This window comes from Archocentrus centrarchus, chromosome 14 (genome assembly GCF_007364275.1).
Source record: "Archocentrus centrarchus isolate MPI-CPG fArcCen1 chromosome 14, fArcCen1, whole genome shotgun sequence".
In the NCBI taxonomy this organism is placed as follows: domain Eukaryota; kingdom Metazoa; phylum Chordata; class Actinopteri; order Cichliformes; family Cichlidae; genus Archocentrus; species Archocentrus centrarchus.
This window is the reverse complement of record NC_044359.1, coordinates 19,418,075-19,436,207: the sequence shown is the minus strand read 5'-3', so window position 1 is coordinate 19,436,207 and position 18,133 is coordinate 19,418,075. Positions and strand designations below refer to the sequence as shown.

Below are 18,133 nucleotides of genomic sequence, written 5' to 3'. Positions count from 1 at the left end.
TGTGAATATTTCAGCTTATTAAAATGCAAAGACATCAAAAACTGGTGTTAAGCTTGTCTATGCGCCCTTTTAATTTTCACCAGAGAGAATGGGTGTTTCGGTTGAAGGATTTTCAGTGTAAATATTATTAAAATGGTCTGATGAGACTGTAGATTACATTCTAAGTAGTCTGAGATCAGGTCCCTCTTGATTCCCAGAATCCACCTAACTGGAACAGTATGCCTGTAAAAGAAATTGTTTGCTTTGAATGAAGCAAAAAAACAAAACAAAACAAGAACTAACCAATACTAACCAGAACTGAGTTCTGCTTAGTACTACTTAAGCTGGTATTGTCAGTTGTGGGAAAGAAAACACCATCAAGTACTAAAGCGTGGGGTTGATTTAAATGGTTTTAAGTTGTCACAGAGGTTAGAAAATGCTGTTGTCAATTTGCTTCTTAGCAAAGACTGAAAATCTTAATAGAAACCATCTCTGGAATGTGACTTTTCACACTCTCAGAAAATCGAAACCATAAACACATTTTCATCCACGCTCTTATCACCCCCCCCACCCCTTCACTCGATGAGCCTGTGTAGCAGCATCCAGGTACGGCACTTCAAACTAACGGGGGTGGAGATCTGAAACAGCACGGGGTGGGGGCTCAGGTGAAGGTATTTCTACCTTCCGCCTGCACGTCGCAGAGATCCAGAAGAGGCTCGACAGCGATCTGCTCTGACACGAACAGGTGAGAACACAATACTTCACAAAAATGGACTTCACACTCATGTTCAGCGCCTGCGAGAGGAAGGGCTCATTACCGAATCTGAATTGCTTTCCTTTTGTATGCATAATGAATTTGACCTGCTTAATTGGGGCTGGCGCATCTCCAAAAAGATTCATCATAAGAGATTAAAGCACTAAGTGCAGGTCAGAATGTTAACAGGCGCTCGAAGAGAATGAGAATACAGAACAGATGCACAATATGACAAGACACAAAACAGAGAGTGTATGAGGAACATAACAGTGTTTACAAGACTACGTTTTGCGGAGCTTTTATTGTGGAATGCAGTGTGGTACGCTGTAATGAAAAAGGTTTATACAGGTAATAATAACTATCAACGTTTTCTAATAACAAAGAATCAATACTTCAATATCAAGTTATCATTGTGGAAGTTTTTCTGTGCATGAATACAGTTTACAGGCTGGATGAAGTGGGGATGTATAGAGAGCGTGAATGATAAAACATATTGGTTGTGCATTTTTTTTTTTTTTTTTTTAATTAGGCTAGAATAGAATTTTAAAAAATTAATCAAATATTTCCTCAGGTTGAACTTCTGAGAAAACATCATGGCACAAGGCAAGTTTATTTGATTAAACACGGCAGAAAAAAAAAATTCTTGGTATGCAGTACTGAAAGAAAGTGTGTGCGTCCGTGTGTGCGTGTTGTAGATGTTGACAGAAACAAGGTGCTTCAAACCATCAGGGTGCGGTCTGCGATAAAAAAGGACGGCAGCTGGATCCACGGACAAAACAATGCCACGAAAGAACAAGACACAGCAGGGTATCCGCAGTGATTAAGATGCAACTTCAAAAATTGAGTTTTCATTAAAAGCAATAACTGAAGCTGTCCTGTCTTGGTGATGTGCTGCTGCTAGACATTCATGACAACCTATTCTGTGTTGCAGAACAAGCCATGCTGTGGAAACCAAACCCAGTCCAATTAGGGGTTTGGACGTCCTATCGACAGCCAAAAGATTCGAGTGAGTGCTCCCAAAATGATATTAAAGAGGAACACAACAGCTTTGACTGTAGAAGTTGCTCAGACACACTAGATTTAACTGATATCTTCAGTCATAGCAAAAAGAAAGTACACCCTCTTTCAGTTCCAAGGTTTTATGTATCAGGACATATGAAAAATAATCTCATCCTCACAAATATAATTTTAGATGAACTACAAAACATGACATATTACAGTGTGTATTTTTTTATTTAATGAAAAATGAAGCCAAAATGCAGAAGCAGTGTGTGAAAAACTGAGTACACTCTTAGGGCTTCCATAGGAATTAAGAGGGTAAGTGGCAACCAGATCTTGCATCTTAACAAACCACAACTTCTGGAACAATGTCCTTTGGACAGAACAAGTCAAAGTGGAGATGTGTGGCCATAATGCCCAGCACCATGCTTAACACCTCATACCAACTGTCGAGCAAGCTGATGGACGGGTGATGATTTGGGCTTGTTTTACAGCCGTAGGGCCTGGACACCTTGGACTGAGTTGACCATGAGCTCCTCTGTATACCAAAGTATTCTAGAGTCAAATATGAGGCCAACTGACTAACAGCTAAAGCTTGGCTGAAACTGGGCCATGCAACAAGCCAGTGATCCCAAGCACAGCAGCAAATCTACAACAGAATGGCTGAAAAAGAAAAGAATCAAAGCCCAGACCTCAATCCAGCTATATGATGGCAGCAGCAACACAACAAAAATGACGTGATTGCAATCATGTGCGTGAAAAATCACCTGACGTTAGTGTTCTAGGGTTCACAGAGCTGTGCGAATGCCTGTGGGCCAAAACTCCTCCACAGTGATGTGAGACAGATAAAAGTCATACAGAACATGATTCAGGTTACTGCTGCTAAAGGTAGTTCTACAAGCTATTCAGTCATTGGCTGTGCTGTTCGCACACTGCTTCTGCATTTTGGATGTTTTTTGTTTTTTTTTAAATGACACAATGTAATATATAATGCATTGTTGTTCATCTGAAGTTGTATTTCAATAATTTTATGACCTGGTGAGGGCTAGAACATTTTTAATATGTCCTGATATATTAACCTTAGAACTGCCAGAGGGAGTACTTTCTTTTTACCACGACTATATCTAATTCAAAAAAAAAAAAGAAAATGTGATACTTTAATATTAGACTCATGTCTATAAAATGCATTGCTGATACCACACAATGTGGTGGCACTTCTGCAAGTCAAACATAAATTGTCCTTTGAGTGTGTTGTGTCATTGAATCATAACTAAAAATGTTCCAGGCTTCAGGCACAAATCACCATCTGTGATATTAACATACAGTAGATAAACATTAACTTCGCCCTGGGCATCTCTGCTGCATCTATAAAGATCTAAAGTACACTGCAGTGTGACCTGCACTTACGCTGGTTGATCAAGCATTAATCTGAATTCTTACTGGGGTGCTTCCCTGTAGGACACAGCTGCATATTTTTCCTTAAATACTGTAGCAAAAGTTTTCTAATGGACATCTTAACATATGAATCCCCAATTTGAATTGAACAGTATGTGTAAAAATATTTTACCAGCTTTGTTAAAAAAAAGTGGTTAATCCTAACATTCCTGTGCATAAAAATAATGATCAGTATAAAGACATCCAGTAATTGTAAATACAGTCATACACAGTTATTCTTTACTGGTAATAGGTTGTAAAGGTGTTCTGATGCCTGTTTGCACAATATTTCTAATAATTAATGGCTCCATCAAAGTTAGCTGCCTGAGTGTTGCTGACAAATGTATCATTGCACTGACATTACATCACTCAGCCTGAACATATACACGATAGACGCACAGGCGTGGCTACAACAAAACTGAGTAAATTATTAAACTTATGGACAAATTTGTGCTCCAAACATTTGAAAAATATCTTTATTGTGGATTTTTTTTTTGCCCCGAGATCATGTAGGGTTCATTCGTCCATGTGAACAGAAAGAAGCAAATTAATAAATCTTTCCTTAAGAATATTTAGATTACATTTTTCTTTTCTATCAGTTTCTGTGATCAAAAACATTCAGAATACTTACACTCACTGGCTACTTTATTATGTACATCTTGCTTGCACTGGGTTGGACCCCCTTTTACCCTCAGAACTGCCTTAATCATTCACACCATAGATTCACTAAGGTACTATATGGACGTTATAGTACCACACAGTTCCTGCAGATTTGTCAGCTGCACATTAATAATGCGGCTTGACTATGTCTATATACCTAAATATACTGACTTGCTGCCATGTGATTGGCTGCCTCGATGTTTGCATTAACAAGCAGCTGAAGAGGTGTACCTAACAAAAAGGCCGGTGAGTCTAAGTAAAGGAATAACAGATTTGCACATTCAATTTTAAAGTGTTATTTCCCAGGTGGAACCAAAAACTGACATGTTTTCTTTGACCTCAAGAGTGAACCATTACAACAGTGGTGGGTGTGTCTCATCCTATAGCTGCATCATCTGTATCCTTGATAAAATGGCTTCACCTTCCACTCCAAGCCTATCTGGTTTTCAAGAGCCAACAGTGGGTTTAATGGACATCTTGAACACCATAAAGGAGGAAGTGCTTAGCACACAAAGCTTGCCAAATCTTATTTTTCCTAATGCATCCGTTTCTGTAGTTACGAGATGTCCACAATGTTTTAAATCCATCCCTTATCTTTCCCAGTGTGTTTGAGATAATCAGGTGAATTTGTCATATTAGTTGCATACATAAAAATAGAGAGTGAAGCACCCGTGTTATCAGTGCAGAACTACTGGGGCAGCTCACACCTTGCAGATTTGCCTCCCTCACTTACTGTCAGAGACCACTAAAACTGAAATCATGCCCATCACCGATGATGGTTAGGTAGTTGACTGGCCAGCAACAGCAGAAAAAAAAAAAAAAACACAAAAAAAACCCCCCATGAAGATGGGACTGACGATAAATTTGATTCACAGCAACATCTACCAATGTTCTTTTGCTTGCAGTCCCTTAAATTCAAGCAACTCGTGAGCACTTTTCAGGGGTTTTTCATTCACGGGTCGCTTCATTTAAATTAACTTTCTATTCAATAATTCACAAGAACATGAAAACATTTGTGAAGAAAATAACATTTTTTAAGCAGAAATATTTCCTCGATTTTTCCTTATTCTTCTGTAATCCCTCTGAAAACCTTCACATTCATCTTGGGACTCCAACCAACTGAAAACCAAAGTTGTGCAGCACTCAAACATTATCATAACGAAATCTGAGCTCAGTGTTGAGAAGAAATTAATAACGCACGCCTTCCTCAAACGGCGCTCTCTGCAGGGAGGCAGCAGGAGGTGGTGTACAAATTTAAAATGACTGATTCAGGACTTCAAATGACAGAACTAGCCTGTGCTTATTTATGCTTTGCTGAATTATGCAATCAGTTTCCTCCAATATAATATCAGTGTGATAGTGTTGCGTTAGGAGGAGGGTCCAGCAGCTGTGAGGTCTCCTACAGTGTGCACCCCTTGTGATGACGATAATGACAGTGAGGGTGCAGCTACTGGGCCAATGCTGTGTGCTGATATTAAATGACCGTCACTGATGGTGAAGTGGTTCAGTGGGTAGATCCCACATTTCCTAAAGCCTTCCTTCACAATCCTCACACCTTCCTCCTCCTTTGCTACCTGATATGTTCCTTTAAAAACACCTGAGAACTCCTTTTTGCTAACTGCAAAGTGGGTGTCAGTGGTGTGGTCATCACCTAGGAGCGAAGCAAAATGCTGCTTCAGGACCACAAAGAGGCCAGCATCGAGCGGCTGGAGGATGTGTGAGCAATGAGGCGGGAGACACAGAAGAATGACGTCCTCCTTACGAGCTGATTCCACCACCTCCAGGTTCACAGGTGACCTGTGGCCGTCGAAAATCAACAGGAGTGGACGTTCCTTTGGCGCACGCACGAGAAAATGTTTGAGGAACCATTTCTTAAAGAGGTCTGAATTGACACACCCCGAGTCTGACCACCCGTATAGGGCATTTGGCGGTCCTTGGGTCTTGTAACATACTCCCCCTGGATAGGCCTTTGAGTAGATTATAAATGGGGGGATGTCTTCTCCAGCTGCGTTAAAGCAAGCCAGGACAGAGACATGGTCCCTGGAGCCTGGAGCTGGCTTGTAGCCTAGACTGGCAGATTTGGGGAGAGTCACCCTCTTCCTGCCTAGCTGAAAGCCTGTCTCATTGCAGTTGAAAATTTGGTGAGGCTTGTCTCTGAGCTTGTGAGCATCTACAACAGTCCTCAGTAGGTGAAAAAACTGATCTACTGCTTCCTTTCGTACTGACACCGTCCTCCCACGGACAACATTGTCTGCTGGCTGAATGGTGATGTTTTTCTCTTGTCGTTTTCTAAAATTGAGCCACCATGTCTGGCCCAGTTTGGAAAAGGCCACCCTCCGGTGCTGCCGCTTATAAATCGATGATGCAAAGGACACCAGCTGCTGCTTTGTAAGTGGGAATCCATGCCTGGACATGTATAAGGAGAACTCAACTAACAGTTCCTCATCGGCAGATGTTATAAGCTGAGCAGGCCCGCTGCGACTCCCTGGGGTCACCCGTCCACTGACTCTGTCCCCCAGTGAAGATTTAGGGACTCCAAACTCCTTGGCGGCCTGTCTCACTGTGCACCTTCCTGACTTGACCTCTATCAGTGCACGCTCCATGGCATCCTCTGTCCATTTCTTCTTTTTCTTCCTCCCAATTTTGTCAAGATGATTTCTCGATGGCATTTTTTTCTAAGGTGACATAGAAAACACTGGCATAAATCATGCAATTAAAAGTATGACAACAACAAAATGGCCTAGTTAAGCACCAAAAATAATCACAATCATAACCACTTGTAGACATTAGTATAAGCTTACTAACACAACACATTTTTACTTTAGCACAAATGAACTAAGTCCTTTGTGTTGCATTTTAGTGCAGTGCTTCAGCACTCATGACCCGTAGACACGCTGACATAAAAGGCTGGAGTTTGTCAATCAAAGGGCGACTTACACTAAACTTCAACGAGCCTCTATGTGGGCATAAAACACCTACAAAGCTGAAGCAAATAATGCATTTTAGATCTGTCAGCTCAGTGAAACAAAACATGTTTTGAAAAACTGTACATCAGTGTTAGTAACCTGATGGGTTCATTATGTCAGGAAGTTTCCTTTAAAACAAGGAGGAAAGGATCAGTAATCCAGTTCATTTTGTAGGCACCTCATAAGCTATAAGATGATACAGTATTTTCTATTAACCTACAGTCAAAGCCATCTTCATGCAAAGGTAAACTCTTACAGTACAAATCGACTTACTCGTCTTGGAAGGTCCTGGTACTATTTTTAATGTATAACAGCAGACATCTCCTCCTGTGTCGGCTGTGCGCCGCCGCTTACCCTAACCTTACTATTTGTAAATGGCAATGTTATAAAAACTGTTACGCTATTTTGAGTCAATACTGGGTAGTGTTTATTCTACAGTGGCCACTGATATGTCTATTAGTTACAGAGAATCGAAATTATGCTGCAACATTTTACTATCGCTGGTAACTTCTCCGCTTAGCATTAAGTTGCTACTTCATGAAGCCGGGGTAAAGCGGAACTAAGCCGGAAGTGTGATCACGACGCTTTCAAAATAAGAGTATTGAAAAAATAAGAGTCCAACCTCACGGAGACTGATAAAAAACAAAAAACTGCACCACAGTGCCCATATTCTTTTCTATCTATCTATCTATCTATCTATCTATCTATCTATCTATCTATCTATCTATCTATCTATCTATCTATCTATCTATCTATCTATCTATCTATCTATCTATCTATCTAGCTCACAAATTTTAAACTATCTTGAACATGAGTTCAAAGTACACATACAAATATATATACATAAGTTGCACCTTGACCAGGCACTTTTGGTAGCCGTTAAAAGGGTCTGGCATAATTCTTGCTGGATAATTGATCAAATATCCATCCAGAATTATACCAGAAGCTTGTTGATGGCTACAAAAAGTGTCTTGTTGAGGTGCATCTTGCTAAGAGACATTTAACCAAGTATTAGTGGTGGTGTTGGTAGCATGGTGGTACAGTGGTTAGGGGTTAGCCCTGTGGCAGACTGTCGACCTGTCCAGAGTGTACCCTGCCTCTCACCCTATTACAGCTGGGATAGGCTCCAGCCTAACAGAGATGTTACATGACCCTATTTGGATGTCCAATCAAGGTAGTCAAAACAGTTCAAAAATGAAAGCCTGTGCTGATGTCCAGGCCATCTTCTCTACCTTGTTTGTGAACATTTATCAAGTCAGAGATTTTTCCAAGTTCCATGCTAATAATTAGACAACAAAAATATACAAAATAGGCAAATATGTATATTTGTTGTTTCAGAGGACAGGAATTGACATGGATCATAAACCTTCTGAATTAATAGCTCAGTTCACGCACTCATGAATCACAAATACCACATGTTTTACTGTCACTTGATGAGCTGCAGAGGGACCGTTGCCTCACAGTTTGTTATGCATACAGCATATTCCTAAAAATCAGCAATAACATTGGTATCAAGAGGTTTTGCTCCTGCCGGAAAAGTTAGATCATTAATTACCAGCCTCAGCCCCCCACTTCACCGCAATGTGTCTGGTGATATTTACACCATTAATAAACATTGTGTTGACATTTAAAGCCTTATTTGTTGGCTTTGTTTCATCAATCACTGAGCTCACATGCTCAGGATGCTCATCCTTCAATGCAGGTCACACTCTTCATGCAACATTTTTTTAATCTAAGTTATAAGTGAATGTTGTTCATAAAAAAGAGATTCTGTAACTCCCATATGGTGCTATTAAGGTTGCATCTGCTGACACTGTATTCATTTAGAAAGTACTTAATATGATGCCTAATGATGTACATTTATATGACTGCTTGCAAAAACCATCAGTAACCAGTTTAATGTGGTTTCATTTGGCTTAGACTTTATTTCTGAGCTAACATAGTTAGAAAGTGATGAAATCTTTTATTGGTTCTAAAGAAGCAATTAGGAAAATGAATATTTTTCCCCCGACTGTGTTTCTTATTCTTACCTTGTAGAGCAATAGATTCTTCACTGAGTTCTCCTCTTCAAAAGGCAGAGGTCATTCCATCTGAAGGGTATGTTGGTGCTGAATGTGAATTAAATTGTGCAAAACCCAGGCAAGTATTTTCTGCTTCTCTGCAAATCCACTTATTTCAAACTTAATCACAGTTAATGCTGAACATTTAAACCAAATACTGTTTTGTTTGTATATTTTAGGGATTCAACTAATCAGGCAAGTGGTGAAATTATTCCTGCTCTGAAAGATACTCAGCCCAAAGGCTCAGCGGCGGAGACAAAGTTAGTATACGGGAGCATCTATCTGCTGACTCTAGCTGGAAGTGTTAAATTTAAAGATGCTGAGTGTTTGTTATTTTGTTTACAAATCTTTTTTGCATAGTTGGGAAGAAGTAACACTCTCTGTTACAGGCCCCAAGCACCCACAAAAGAACCTATTCAAAGTTTTCAGGCACAGCCAGAAAAAGCATTTACTGACGCAACTGCAGAAAACACGGAACAACATGCTGATGCACCAGCTGACACCTGTCACAATGAGGCTGAGGCCTCTGCAGATGCTGATGTGAAAAATCCTGCAGTCGAAATCGCTGCTGTGGAAGGCACAGTAAGAGAGAGTGGTGAGAGTAAAGGCACTGCTGGAGTCCCTGGAGAATGTTTAATCAAAAGAGAACCGGCAAATGCAACTAATTTAGAGCATGCAGGAGTAAACCTGCATAAACCACCTGCTGTGGCAACATCGGGAAAAGAGGCGTCTCTCCAAGGCAGCGGGGAAACACCCGCTGTCAGTGATGCAACACCAAAAGAAAAAGCAGCTTTACAAAACAGTGTCATATCAGTCCCCGACACTCTGCCCAAGCCATCTGCTCAACCTGATGGTGACGCTGTGAAGTCTGCAGAATCTAAATTCAAGTCTGCAAAACCCTCAGAGGCAGTTTTTAAGACCGGAACTGACGAGGTAGTGGAGTGCAAAGCTGATAACACTGTTGTTAAAGAACATTTTGCTTCAACACCCAAGACAGCAGCAGATCATGTAAAGGAGTTGAACACTGACGATGCCCTTGAGCATGTGGCTGCTTCAGATGCTGAAGGTGTTCAGGATAACACTGTGTACACGGCCATTAGACTGACCGATGCATTAGATGTGCAGACCCCCACGGCTAAGGCTGTTCCTAAACCTGTGGAAGAGCCAAAACAACCCCACTCAGAGGAGTCTAAACTGAACCAAAAGTGTGATGATAGCTACATGTGAGTGTGTTTTTATTTAAATATATATATATATACAGCAGAGTATTCAGAGTTGTTCTAATGAAATTAACATATTTTTACTTGAGCAATAAAATGCATCTTATCTTTTGATGATGACTGTTTTTGTAGTGCTGAAGTGTTTCAAAAGCCTGCAGCGGACATAAAGTCCACACAAACTCTGAATAAGTCCAGGTAAGTTTCTCACTCACACTATATATAATTGTACTACATATATAAAGGCTAATAAGGTTCATAACCTTTTTTTTTTACCATCTACTTCAGTGGCAAATCTGTTTGTTACTTCTGCAACCAAATCTTTAATGGAACTGTCAAGATCATATTCAGTGAGCCTCCAATGAGCTGCCACCCTGAGTGTTTAAAGGTTTGTTATGTCTTCTTCTTTAGACAACATGCTGTATATCTGTGCTTTTAGAATATATATACACTATGTCTTTTGCACTTGCATAATAGTAACAGTGAGTATGCTTTTGCAGTGTGGGGTTTGTGCTAGGGCCCTTGGAGACATGCTGACCCCCATGTTCTTGAAGGACCAAGTGATCCAGTGTAGAGGGTGTTTCTCACAAGCGGTTAAGAAATGATGCCTATTAGGGGCAAATATGTTGTCAGAAAATACTCCAGGCACACCTTGATTAATGTCCTGTCCACAGCATCCCTAACTTTACCGCCACTTCTTTTTTTAACAATTGTATCCACTAAAAGGGCAGCATACTGTCACCATTCTTATTCGTGCAATGAAAAGGCTAAATTGAAAATGTAGTAAAAGAAATAATTGCAATGTAACTGTAACTGGTTAAAATAAAATCACAATTCAACACATCAGATTTAAATGTTTTAATGAGCTGTCATTTCAAATAAGCACACACAAGACTGAGTAGCAGGGCTATACACTGAACGGCTGGAGAGAAGTTACTAAAGCATGAAGGCCTGTGTAACCAAAAACAACTCATATTAAGCGGTAAGCAGAGCGCCTCCATGAAACTAGATATTTGTGTCCCACCTACCATGGTAGCATTTAAACAAAGCAAAAAAAAAAAAAAAGAAAAGAAAAAGAAAGAAGAGTATATGAGTATGAATAAAAAGCACATTTACTGCAAAGTGAACGCTCAATGGGAAAATTTTGTACGTTCGGCTTCACTTGCTTTAGTTCACGCAGTGTTGATGGTGATAATGTAGAAGCTACAAAATCATACTGAGAGCCAATTTGGGTGTCAGTAACCACTGAATACTGTGCATGCAGTTATGACTTGCAAAGCAAGCTGTCATTGCTCTTAATTATTCATGAAACATCATAAATCACAATGAGCACCAACAAAGCCTCACACAAAGGATAAAGTGAGAGATACAACCAGCAGTGCGAAAATGAACAACAAAGCTAAGAGAATCATCTCAAAGGAGGATTTGATGCACAGGCCAGAGCTCATTGCTGGGGGTAAATTATCTTCATCTCTCTGTCTGTTGTTCATACATAATGATGAGAAACATTTTCTGTTATTGGAAAGGTCTAAAGAATAGCAGGCAATCCAGGTTTGGAACTTGCTGTATCCCAGAGGATGAATGTAAATCTAATGGTGCATAGGCTGACTGTCCACCTCGTAGCCGGACAATGGGGTTAACTGAGAAAAAAGTGTTGGGCTTAGCGGATGCCTTTTCTGCCCAGGAACCGCAGCACTGCATAGTTGTAGGTGGTGGCAACCAGATACAGGAACTGGAGTGGAAGAATTAATGAAATGGAAAAAAACATTAAAAAATAATCAACTTCTATATGTATGGTGTCACTATAAACAGTTGTTTTTTTTTTGTTGCAAGCAGACAGTGAATATTCATTTATGTCCAAGAGGAGAAATGGTGAGTAAAACATAATAATTCTTCTAAGTTAGAAAGAAAATTTTAATAGTAATCTCTAACTGTATGCAGTCAAGCACATAGTTTTGGTTTAGATGCACATGTTGAAAATTAATTTATTTCTACTCCGTACAAACAAGGTGACTGGAATTTTTTTTTTTTTTTTTGCGGTGATCACAGCATCGAAAACTGACACTGACAGTGTGTCCCTGTTGCACCAAATAATTCACAAACTTTGCTGTGTACGGTGCTGATCACAAGCAGTGCCACTAACAACACATATGTATTCATAGCGATGTTCTAAATAGTAAAAGGGACACTGTTTCTGGAAGGAGACACCACGATCACCACAAACTCATTTTCAGCTATCTCCATTGTGTAAGAGCGGCCAGACACAAACCAAACAATCTGCATGGTTAAATACCACAGCTTGTCATTTTTAAATTTTGGTATCCTGTATATTTAAATTTGAACCAGCTGTTTAAACAGGGGAAGCTTAAATGTCCAGAAAAAAAAAAAGAAAAAAAAAAAAAGCTCACCAGTGCTAAGAGAGTGATCCCAGCACCGGCAAATGCAGCTATGTACAAGTCATAGGTGACGTAGAACTGTAAGACATAATAAACACAGGTTAGTTTAATATAGATTCAGGGAATTTAATGAAACTCTTGTATGTTACTGTAACATATCTCTCTCATGCACACATGGACTTATATATAATATTATTTAATTTAATTATTATACTATTATAATAATTGAAAGCAGAATTTATGTTGATGTTGAACACTGATTTTAATGTGATAATGCCCACATGGTATATCAAACTGTGTGAAGAGAAATTTTGGAGTCATCTACTTACTTCACTGGTTTTGCAAATAGCTGCCAAGGTTGTCCCACAAGACTTGCCTGGCATCGCGTTCCAAGGAAGCAGACCTTAAATGGAGACACAATATAAGTGAGATATCTCTTACTATTGCTGCATTATGATGAACCATGTATGTTATTGCTTGCACAAAGCACGTCAGGGAAACAGCAGTGTGAAGAAATGAATATAAAAGTGTAGTTCTCTTCATTATTTCATAACTAACACAGCTGACGGTTTAGCAGCCACTCCACAATGATTAATTATGTTCAAGGGTGCATTAATATTCCCATCAGTGGAACCATGTGGTCAGTAGTTACATGAGCAACATACCATACTGCCTGGCGTCCATGCAAATCCAGCCATGCTGATTAATGATGGGGGTCGTTTCAGACAGGATGTTGATGGTGTGGCAGGTCTGCTCCATGTTGAACAAGAAGAAGACTGGGATAGCAGTGAAGGCAAACACCGCCAGCCAGATGAAGGCCAAGATGTACGTCACTATGATGAACTGTTGTAGCAAAAAATGCAGCACACAAGGTCACAGGATTGGAGCGTAGATGCTAATAGATACTTTCTGTGTGATAAATGTGGTGTCATTAAATCAGTAATGAACTATAATTCATGTGGAAATTACAGAAACAAAGAGCATTTCATTGGACTCTAGAGCCAAAACAAACCAGAATTCAGCATCTCAACAATGACACGTCGTCACATTTCCCCCCTCCCTCTTTATCTCATTGCTCCCTCCTCCCTCACCCATGTGCTCACCGTCAGGCTGAGGCAGCGGCCGCACTGGGTACTCCTGAATTCGCCGAAGGTCTGCTTGACAGCACTTGTTGTGTAGAAACCCTCAGCCAGCAGCAGGATACCATACAGGAAGAAAAATGATGCCAGACCATAGATCACGTACTGAAAGTATTTGATACTGGGATAGTCACAGAGAGAAGTCAATTAGTAAAATAACGCATTTCCAGAGACTTAAAACCCCCCCACACAACTGAGAAAATTTATTGAAACATCACTCACAAAGAGGCCATGACCACATAGTCCTGAACGTTGCGGGCAAAGTAAGTCTCGACGAGGACTTCGGTCTGGGTCAACGCTTCGTGCCCACAGCCACAAAATAATGCCATGCCAGCATAGCACAGCAAGGTGGCCACCAGGGATGGGTAGGGCACTGCCCCAATGCACCGGATACAGCAATCATAACAACCTGAGGGGGCATAATATATCAGCACACAGGCGGCACACACCGCACATATAACCACACAGCACATCTATGCCACAGTGGGGGACTCTTTCACCCAGTGGGGGAGCTATGAAAAAGGCCTCGCTTTGTCTGCAGATCCATGAGCATACACCAAAACCCCATCAACAGGCAAGAAAGCAACAGAAAAAAAGAAATTAGACAGCAGTGACAAACAAGAGTTCAAGCAGCGATTCCCAATAAAGCGTCCAAACAAAAGCAGCCGCCACTGACTTTACAACAATCTCACGCACTTCTTCCAGAGTAAGCTGAGCTGTTGAAGCAGGTAGCAAACATCCAAAGTGTTAATAAATGCATTGCCAGAAATGGGATAGAGGAAAGCACCTAAGGCTTTGCAAAGCCAAGGCTGCCTGACCGGAAACATTTGCTGCTTCTGATCCTGTACTCCGCAATAAGAAAGATTCCAGTGCCAACAAGTGTTGTACAGAGCTTTCTACAAGGTATTACTACTGTAAAATAAGCCTCTCTTCGCTGACTTCATCCAGTATGAGAAAGCTCCTCTGCTTGTGCCAACACCTCACAGCTCTGCTCTTACTAAATCTGGTCCAGCCCTCTTTGTCTAGTGGTCACAGGCGTCACCAGGCGATTGAGGGATGGTGGTGAAATGCTGGCTTCAGGGGCCCAAAGAAAGAGCATCTCTTTGTGACTGTAGATACAATATCCATTGTATTTGCCATGATTAGGAAGGAACAAAGAGCAGTGATGTCAAACAAAGACCATGGTACCACAACACACACACACACACACACACACACACACACACACACACACACACACACACACACACACACACACACACACACACACACACACACTGTAGTAAGTAATGGCGGAGGGGTCACCGGGACTGTCTCAACACCACTGGCAATGTCACTACTCAGGCCCTCCTCCCTCCACAGCTGGCTGAGACTGGTACCATGGCACCGAGTATCAATGCCGGCGGGGGCCGGGTTCAAGTGTTCAAAGAGTGGGTGGCGGCATAATGAAGGAGAGGGGCAATTTGAATATCTTCACAACAACAATAACAACAAGCCCAACTGAAAATTAGTTGTACCCAAAGATGCCCAAACTATCTATTTGCACATGAATCTTTTGCAAGATCTTTTGATTTTAGTTGGAAGAAGAGAAACTGTGAGTTAAACAAACTGCTGCTAAAATATAAATAGTAACAGCAGGAAGACTGTTAGTCCCAAAAATGATAGCGCCTACGGACGCCCACACTTAAGCTGTGCCCTGCTGCAGCAGTGGTTGTGTTGATAGAGTGATAAATGCCACAATAGCCTGAGCTTGAATTCAGTGCAAAATGCATCAGTGCATTTGGAGTAGATGTCAGGTAATTATTCAAATCTCCAAAGCTGTTAAAATAAAAAAGCAAAACATGCAGAATTTCACTCAGAGGCTATTTGCAAGTGAGAAAATGTTTAGCAGAAGCTGTTTGCATCAACATTTTTCTCTTGGAAATGTGCTCATTTATGCCTGTGACACATGTGGGAGTATATGACCTCTTTCACATGAGTGACCTGGCATGGCCTTGGCATGAAGAGAGTTGCTGCCCGGCTCTGTCAGACACTCTAGTTCTATGACTGAAAGTTTATGACTGAAAGAGGTTAGAGCAGGTGACAAAGACATTCTTCTTTATAGAAATGTAAATAATCCTGTTTCCTTTTTAGTATTCTGAAATTTACACCATATGCTAACCTGTATCATGTATGGAAGGGGGGGGGGGGGGGGGGGGGGGGGGGGCAAAAGGTGAATTAGTATTAAATCAACAAATGGATCAAGAAATGCTTTTGATAAATTAAAACAGAGGACTCATTTGAAGCAAGTCTTGCCTCAGACTTGATGTCTAAGGATTAAGAATGCATTAAAGGCAACATTAGTATTGGTTATTAAAATAGACATTTAAAAAAAAAAATCTCATTAATAACAAATGATAAGAGCTATTAGAAATTCTCTGCACTCACCCATGTCCAGAAAGAAGTGTCAGGTTATTGAAGTTTTGCTGGGTGGCTTTGTGACTGTGATATGAGGATATGAGAAGTTATTCGCCGCCACTCCTATATGAATCTAACTCGCGCTTTTGTCTCATCAACAATAGATAGACCACATCTCCCCGAGTCACATCTTAAAGTCACAAAGACCCATTTCAGCTGCCAGTCATTATTTAGGGAGCCAAGGGGAACAGAGAGTGGGCCATATATCCTAATATGAACTTTCATCTTAGCATTTGCTCCAATTTACAGTATTTTAACTTTGTTTCTTCCTCTGATTCTATTACAACACATGAGCAATTTAATTTAAATGTCAGTTTTTACATGCACACATTACACAGGTTATTGAGCACAGATGTTTTATAAATTTAAGGCTGGGATGCACTGTTTTCTTTAACTTAATGTGCTCAGTAAAAATAACAAATCAGCTATCCAGTGATTTTTACATATTTTTACCTCCTTGCAGTTTTGTGCACATAATTGATCTATTTATTGACAGCATAGTATACACGTGCTGGCAACTTGCACACACCACATGACAGATATCAGCACCACAGGTAACAGGTCTGATGGCTTCTGTGCAGAAACACGTAAAGATAAGAAGCATTCACTGACAGAAGAGGGAAATAAATCTAAACCCCAGTGACTGACATTGATGAAGTTGACTAACAAGGGTGACATTGACGGTTGGGTCCAGCTGCTGCACTCCTTCCCTCCCTCCCTCATGTTTGACCCAGTTGATGTCAAAGCTGGGTTCCCTACAAAGGCGCCAGTGTGGAGCAGGAGAAAACACCATGCTATTTTTTTTTTTTTTTTTGAGAAAGTCCTAATCCTGCTTTCATTTGCCATTTAAAACCCACAGTGCACAAGTAGATGCAATCAATTATTATCATCAAAAGACATGAATTATTGCACTATTATATTGCATTTAATTACCAAGACTTAAAATGGGAATGCTTTCATTATTTTTGAGAAACTACGCTTTATATAGTGCAGTTATTTAGTTCCATTATTTGTTGAGACTGCTGCAGACACAGTGCAATTTTACCACCTCATTGGTTCCTGTAAAAAAAAAAGAAAAAAGTGGAACATTTGAAGGGCTGTTCTGCTGCTGGCTAAAAAATTCCCTCCTCCTCATACAGTTCTTTCAAAAATATAATCACCTGGTGGATGTTGAAATTGTTTGGTTTAACTTTCTATTCTGTAGCCTTTCTCAAAGCAATTACAGATCAAGTGATTTGTTTAGAAAGGATTCATGACAGTGGCTCTGATACACTTAAAGTGCAGAGAAGTGATGCCTTTGAAGTCCCTAAGAAGATGTATGAGAGAATGTGAAAGAGAGACAGACAAGAAGCATTAATTAACCTCTGTGCTGCATATGAGTGTGTACAATGGCTGTCAGCTTTACTTAATGTTGACAATCAAAGGATGGGATTAGGTAGGGGGACTAGTTTCAGACACTTGCTGGCTTGGGTGGCATGAAAAGAGAATTTTTGAATTAACTGCATTCCATGAAGCTGATGCTGATGGTCGCCAGGGATGTTACTGTAGATCACATGATAAATTATTTGGTAGCAGTTAATAAGTCTGTGTAACAGCCTCTGGATAATGCATGAACTGATTTTTTTAAACAAACATATTACTGGCCAGGCTTTCAACTAATGTGCAAATGCTATGAGGCTGCAGATATCTATCTGGCAAAATCACATAGGAAATTGTATCTATATTTTTTTATCAGTACCATTGTGTGTTATAATGATGCAATGTAGGTCTATGAGACAGTATGTGAAGCATTATAAGTCATATGACACGGTAATCTCTCTATGAGGCACTTATATAACTGTTTGTGTGTGATGGATACACTTGCCAATATTTACGCACTGAATATGGTAATATGCATGTTTATACAGGGGGGTGGAGAAGGCTGTGTAAAAATATTTGCACCGTCTCTTATCCCCGTTATCATAATGTGTGTTATGTTATCTTATGACAAAATGAACAAACAGCCATCAAATAAACAAACAAGCACTTAGAGGACAAAAATAAGCCAGGCTCAGTTGGGAGTGACTTCCGTG

At 40.3% G+C, this 18,133-nt stretch overlaps 3 protein-coding genes across 5 annotated transcripts; 1 reads left to right on the top strand and 2 right to left on the bottom strand.

Annotated features, from left to right (window-relative positions):
* The first annotated feature begins 673 nt into the window (after positions 1-673).
* LOC115791513 (zinc finger protein 185) lies at positions 674-10,910 on the top strand. 2 transcript variants are annotated; one of them, XM_030745597.1, is made up of 10 exons: positions 674-724; positions 1,305-1,336; positions 1,429-1,540; positions 1,665-1,739; positions 8,830-8,889; positions 9,032-9,112; positions 9,242-10,075; positions 10,205-10,267; positions 10,358-10,457; positions 10,570-10,910. In XM_030745597.1, the coding sequence occupies exons 2-10, from the start codon at positions 1,327-1,329 to the stop codon at positions 10,672-10,674; spliced, it is 1,440 nt and encodes a 479-aa protein (XP_030601457.1). In that variant the 5' UTR covers positions 674-724; positions 1,305-1,326; the 3' UTR covers positions 10,675-10,910. The 2 variants fall into 2 exon arrangements, with proteins under 2 accessions (XP_030601457.1, XP_030601456.1); XM_030745596.1 differs by having other exon boundaries at positions 8,830-8,931.
* Positions 3,672-7,334, bottom strand: LOC115791514 (tigger transposable element-derived protein 6-like). Its single transcript, XM_030745598.1, has 2 exons — positions 7,066-7,334; positions 3,672-6,501 (listed from the first exon to the last, which is right to left on the bottom strand). The coding sequence occupies exon 2, from the start codon at positions 6,493-6,495 to the stop codon at positions 5,194-5,196; it is 1,302 nt and encodes a 433-aa protein (XP_030601458.1). The 5' UTR covers positions 6,496-6,501; positions 7,066-7,334; the 3' UTR covers positions 3,672-5,193.
* Positions 10,911-10,912: 2 nt separating the features above from the next.
* Positions 10,913-16,154, bottom strand: plp1b (proteolipid protein 1b). Of its 2 annotated transcripts, none has more exons than XM_030745600.1 (7): positions 16,032-16,154; positions 13,827-14,013; positions 13,569-13,725; positions 13,131-13,308; positions 12,795-12,868; positions 12,478-12,543; positions 10,913-11,801 (listed from the first exon to the last, which is right to left on the bottom strand). In XM_030745600.1, exons 1-7 carry the CDS (start codon positions 16,033-16,035, stop codon positions 11,730-11,732), a joined length of 738 nt encoding a protein of 245 aa, XP_030601460.1. In that variant the 5' UTR covers positions 16,036-16,154; the 3' UTR covers positions 10,913-11,729. The 2 variants fall into 2 exon arrangements, with proteins under 2 accessions (XP_030601460.1, XP_030601459.1); XM_030745599.1 differs by lacking the exon at positions 16,032-16,154 and adding an exon at positions 14,392-14,541.
* Positions 16,155-18,133: the final 1,979 nt, after the last annotated feature.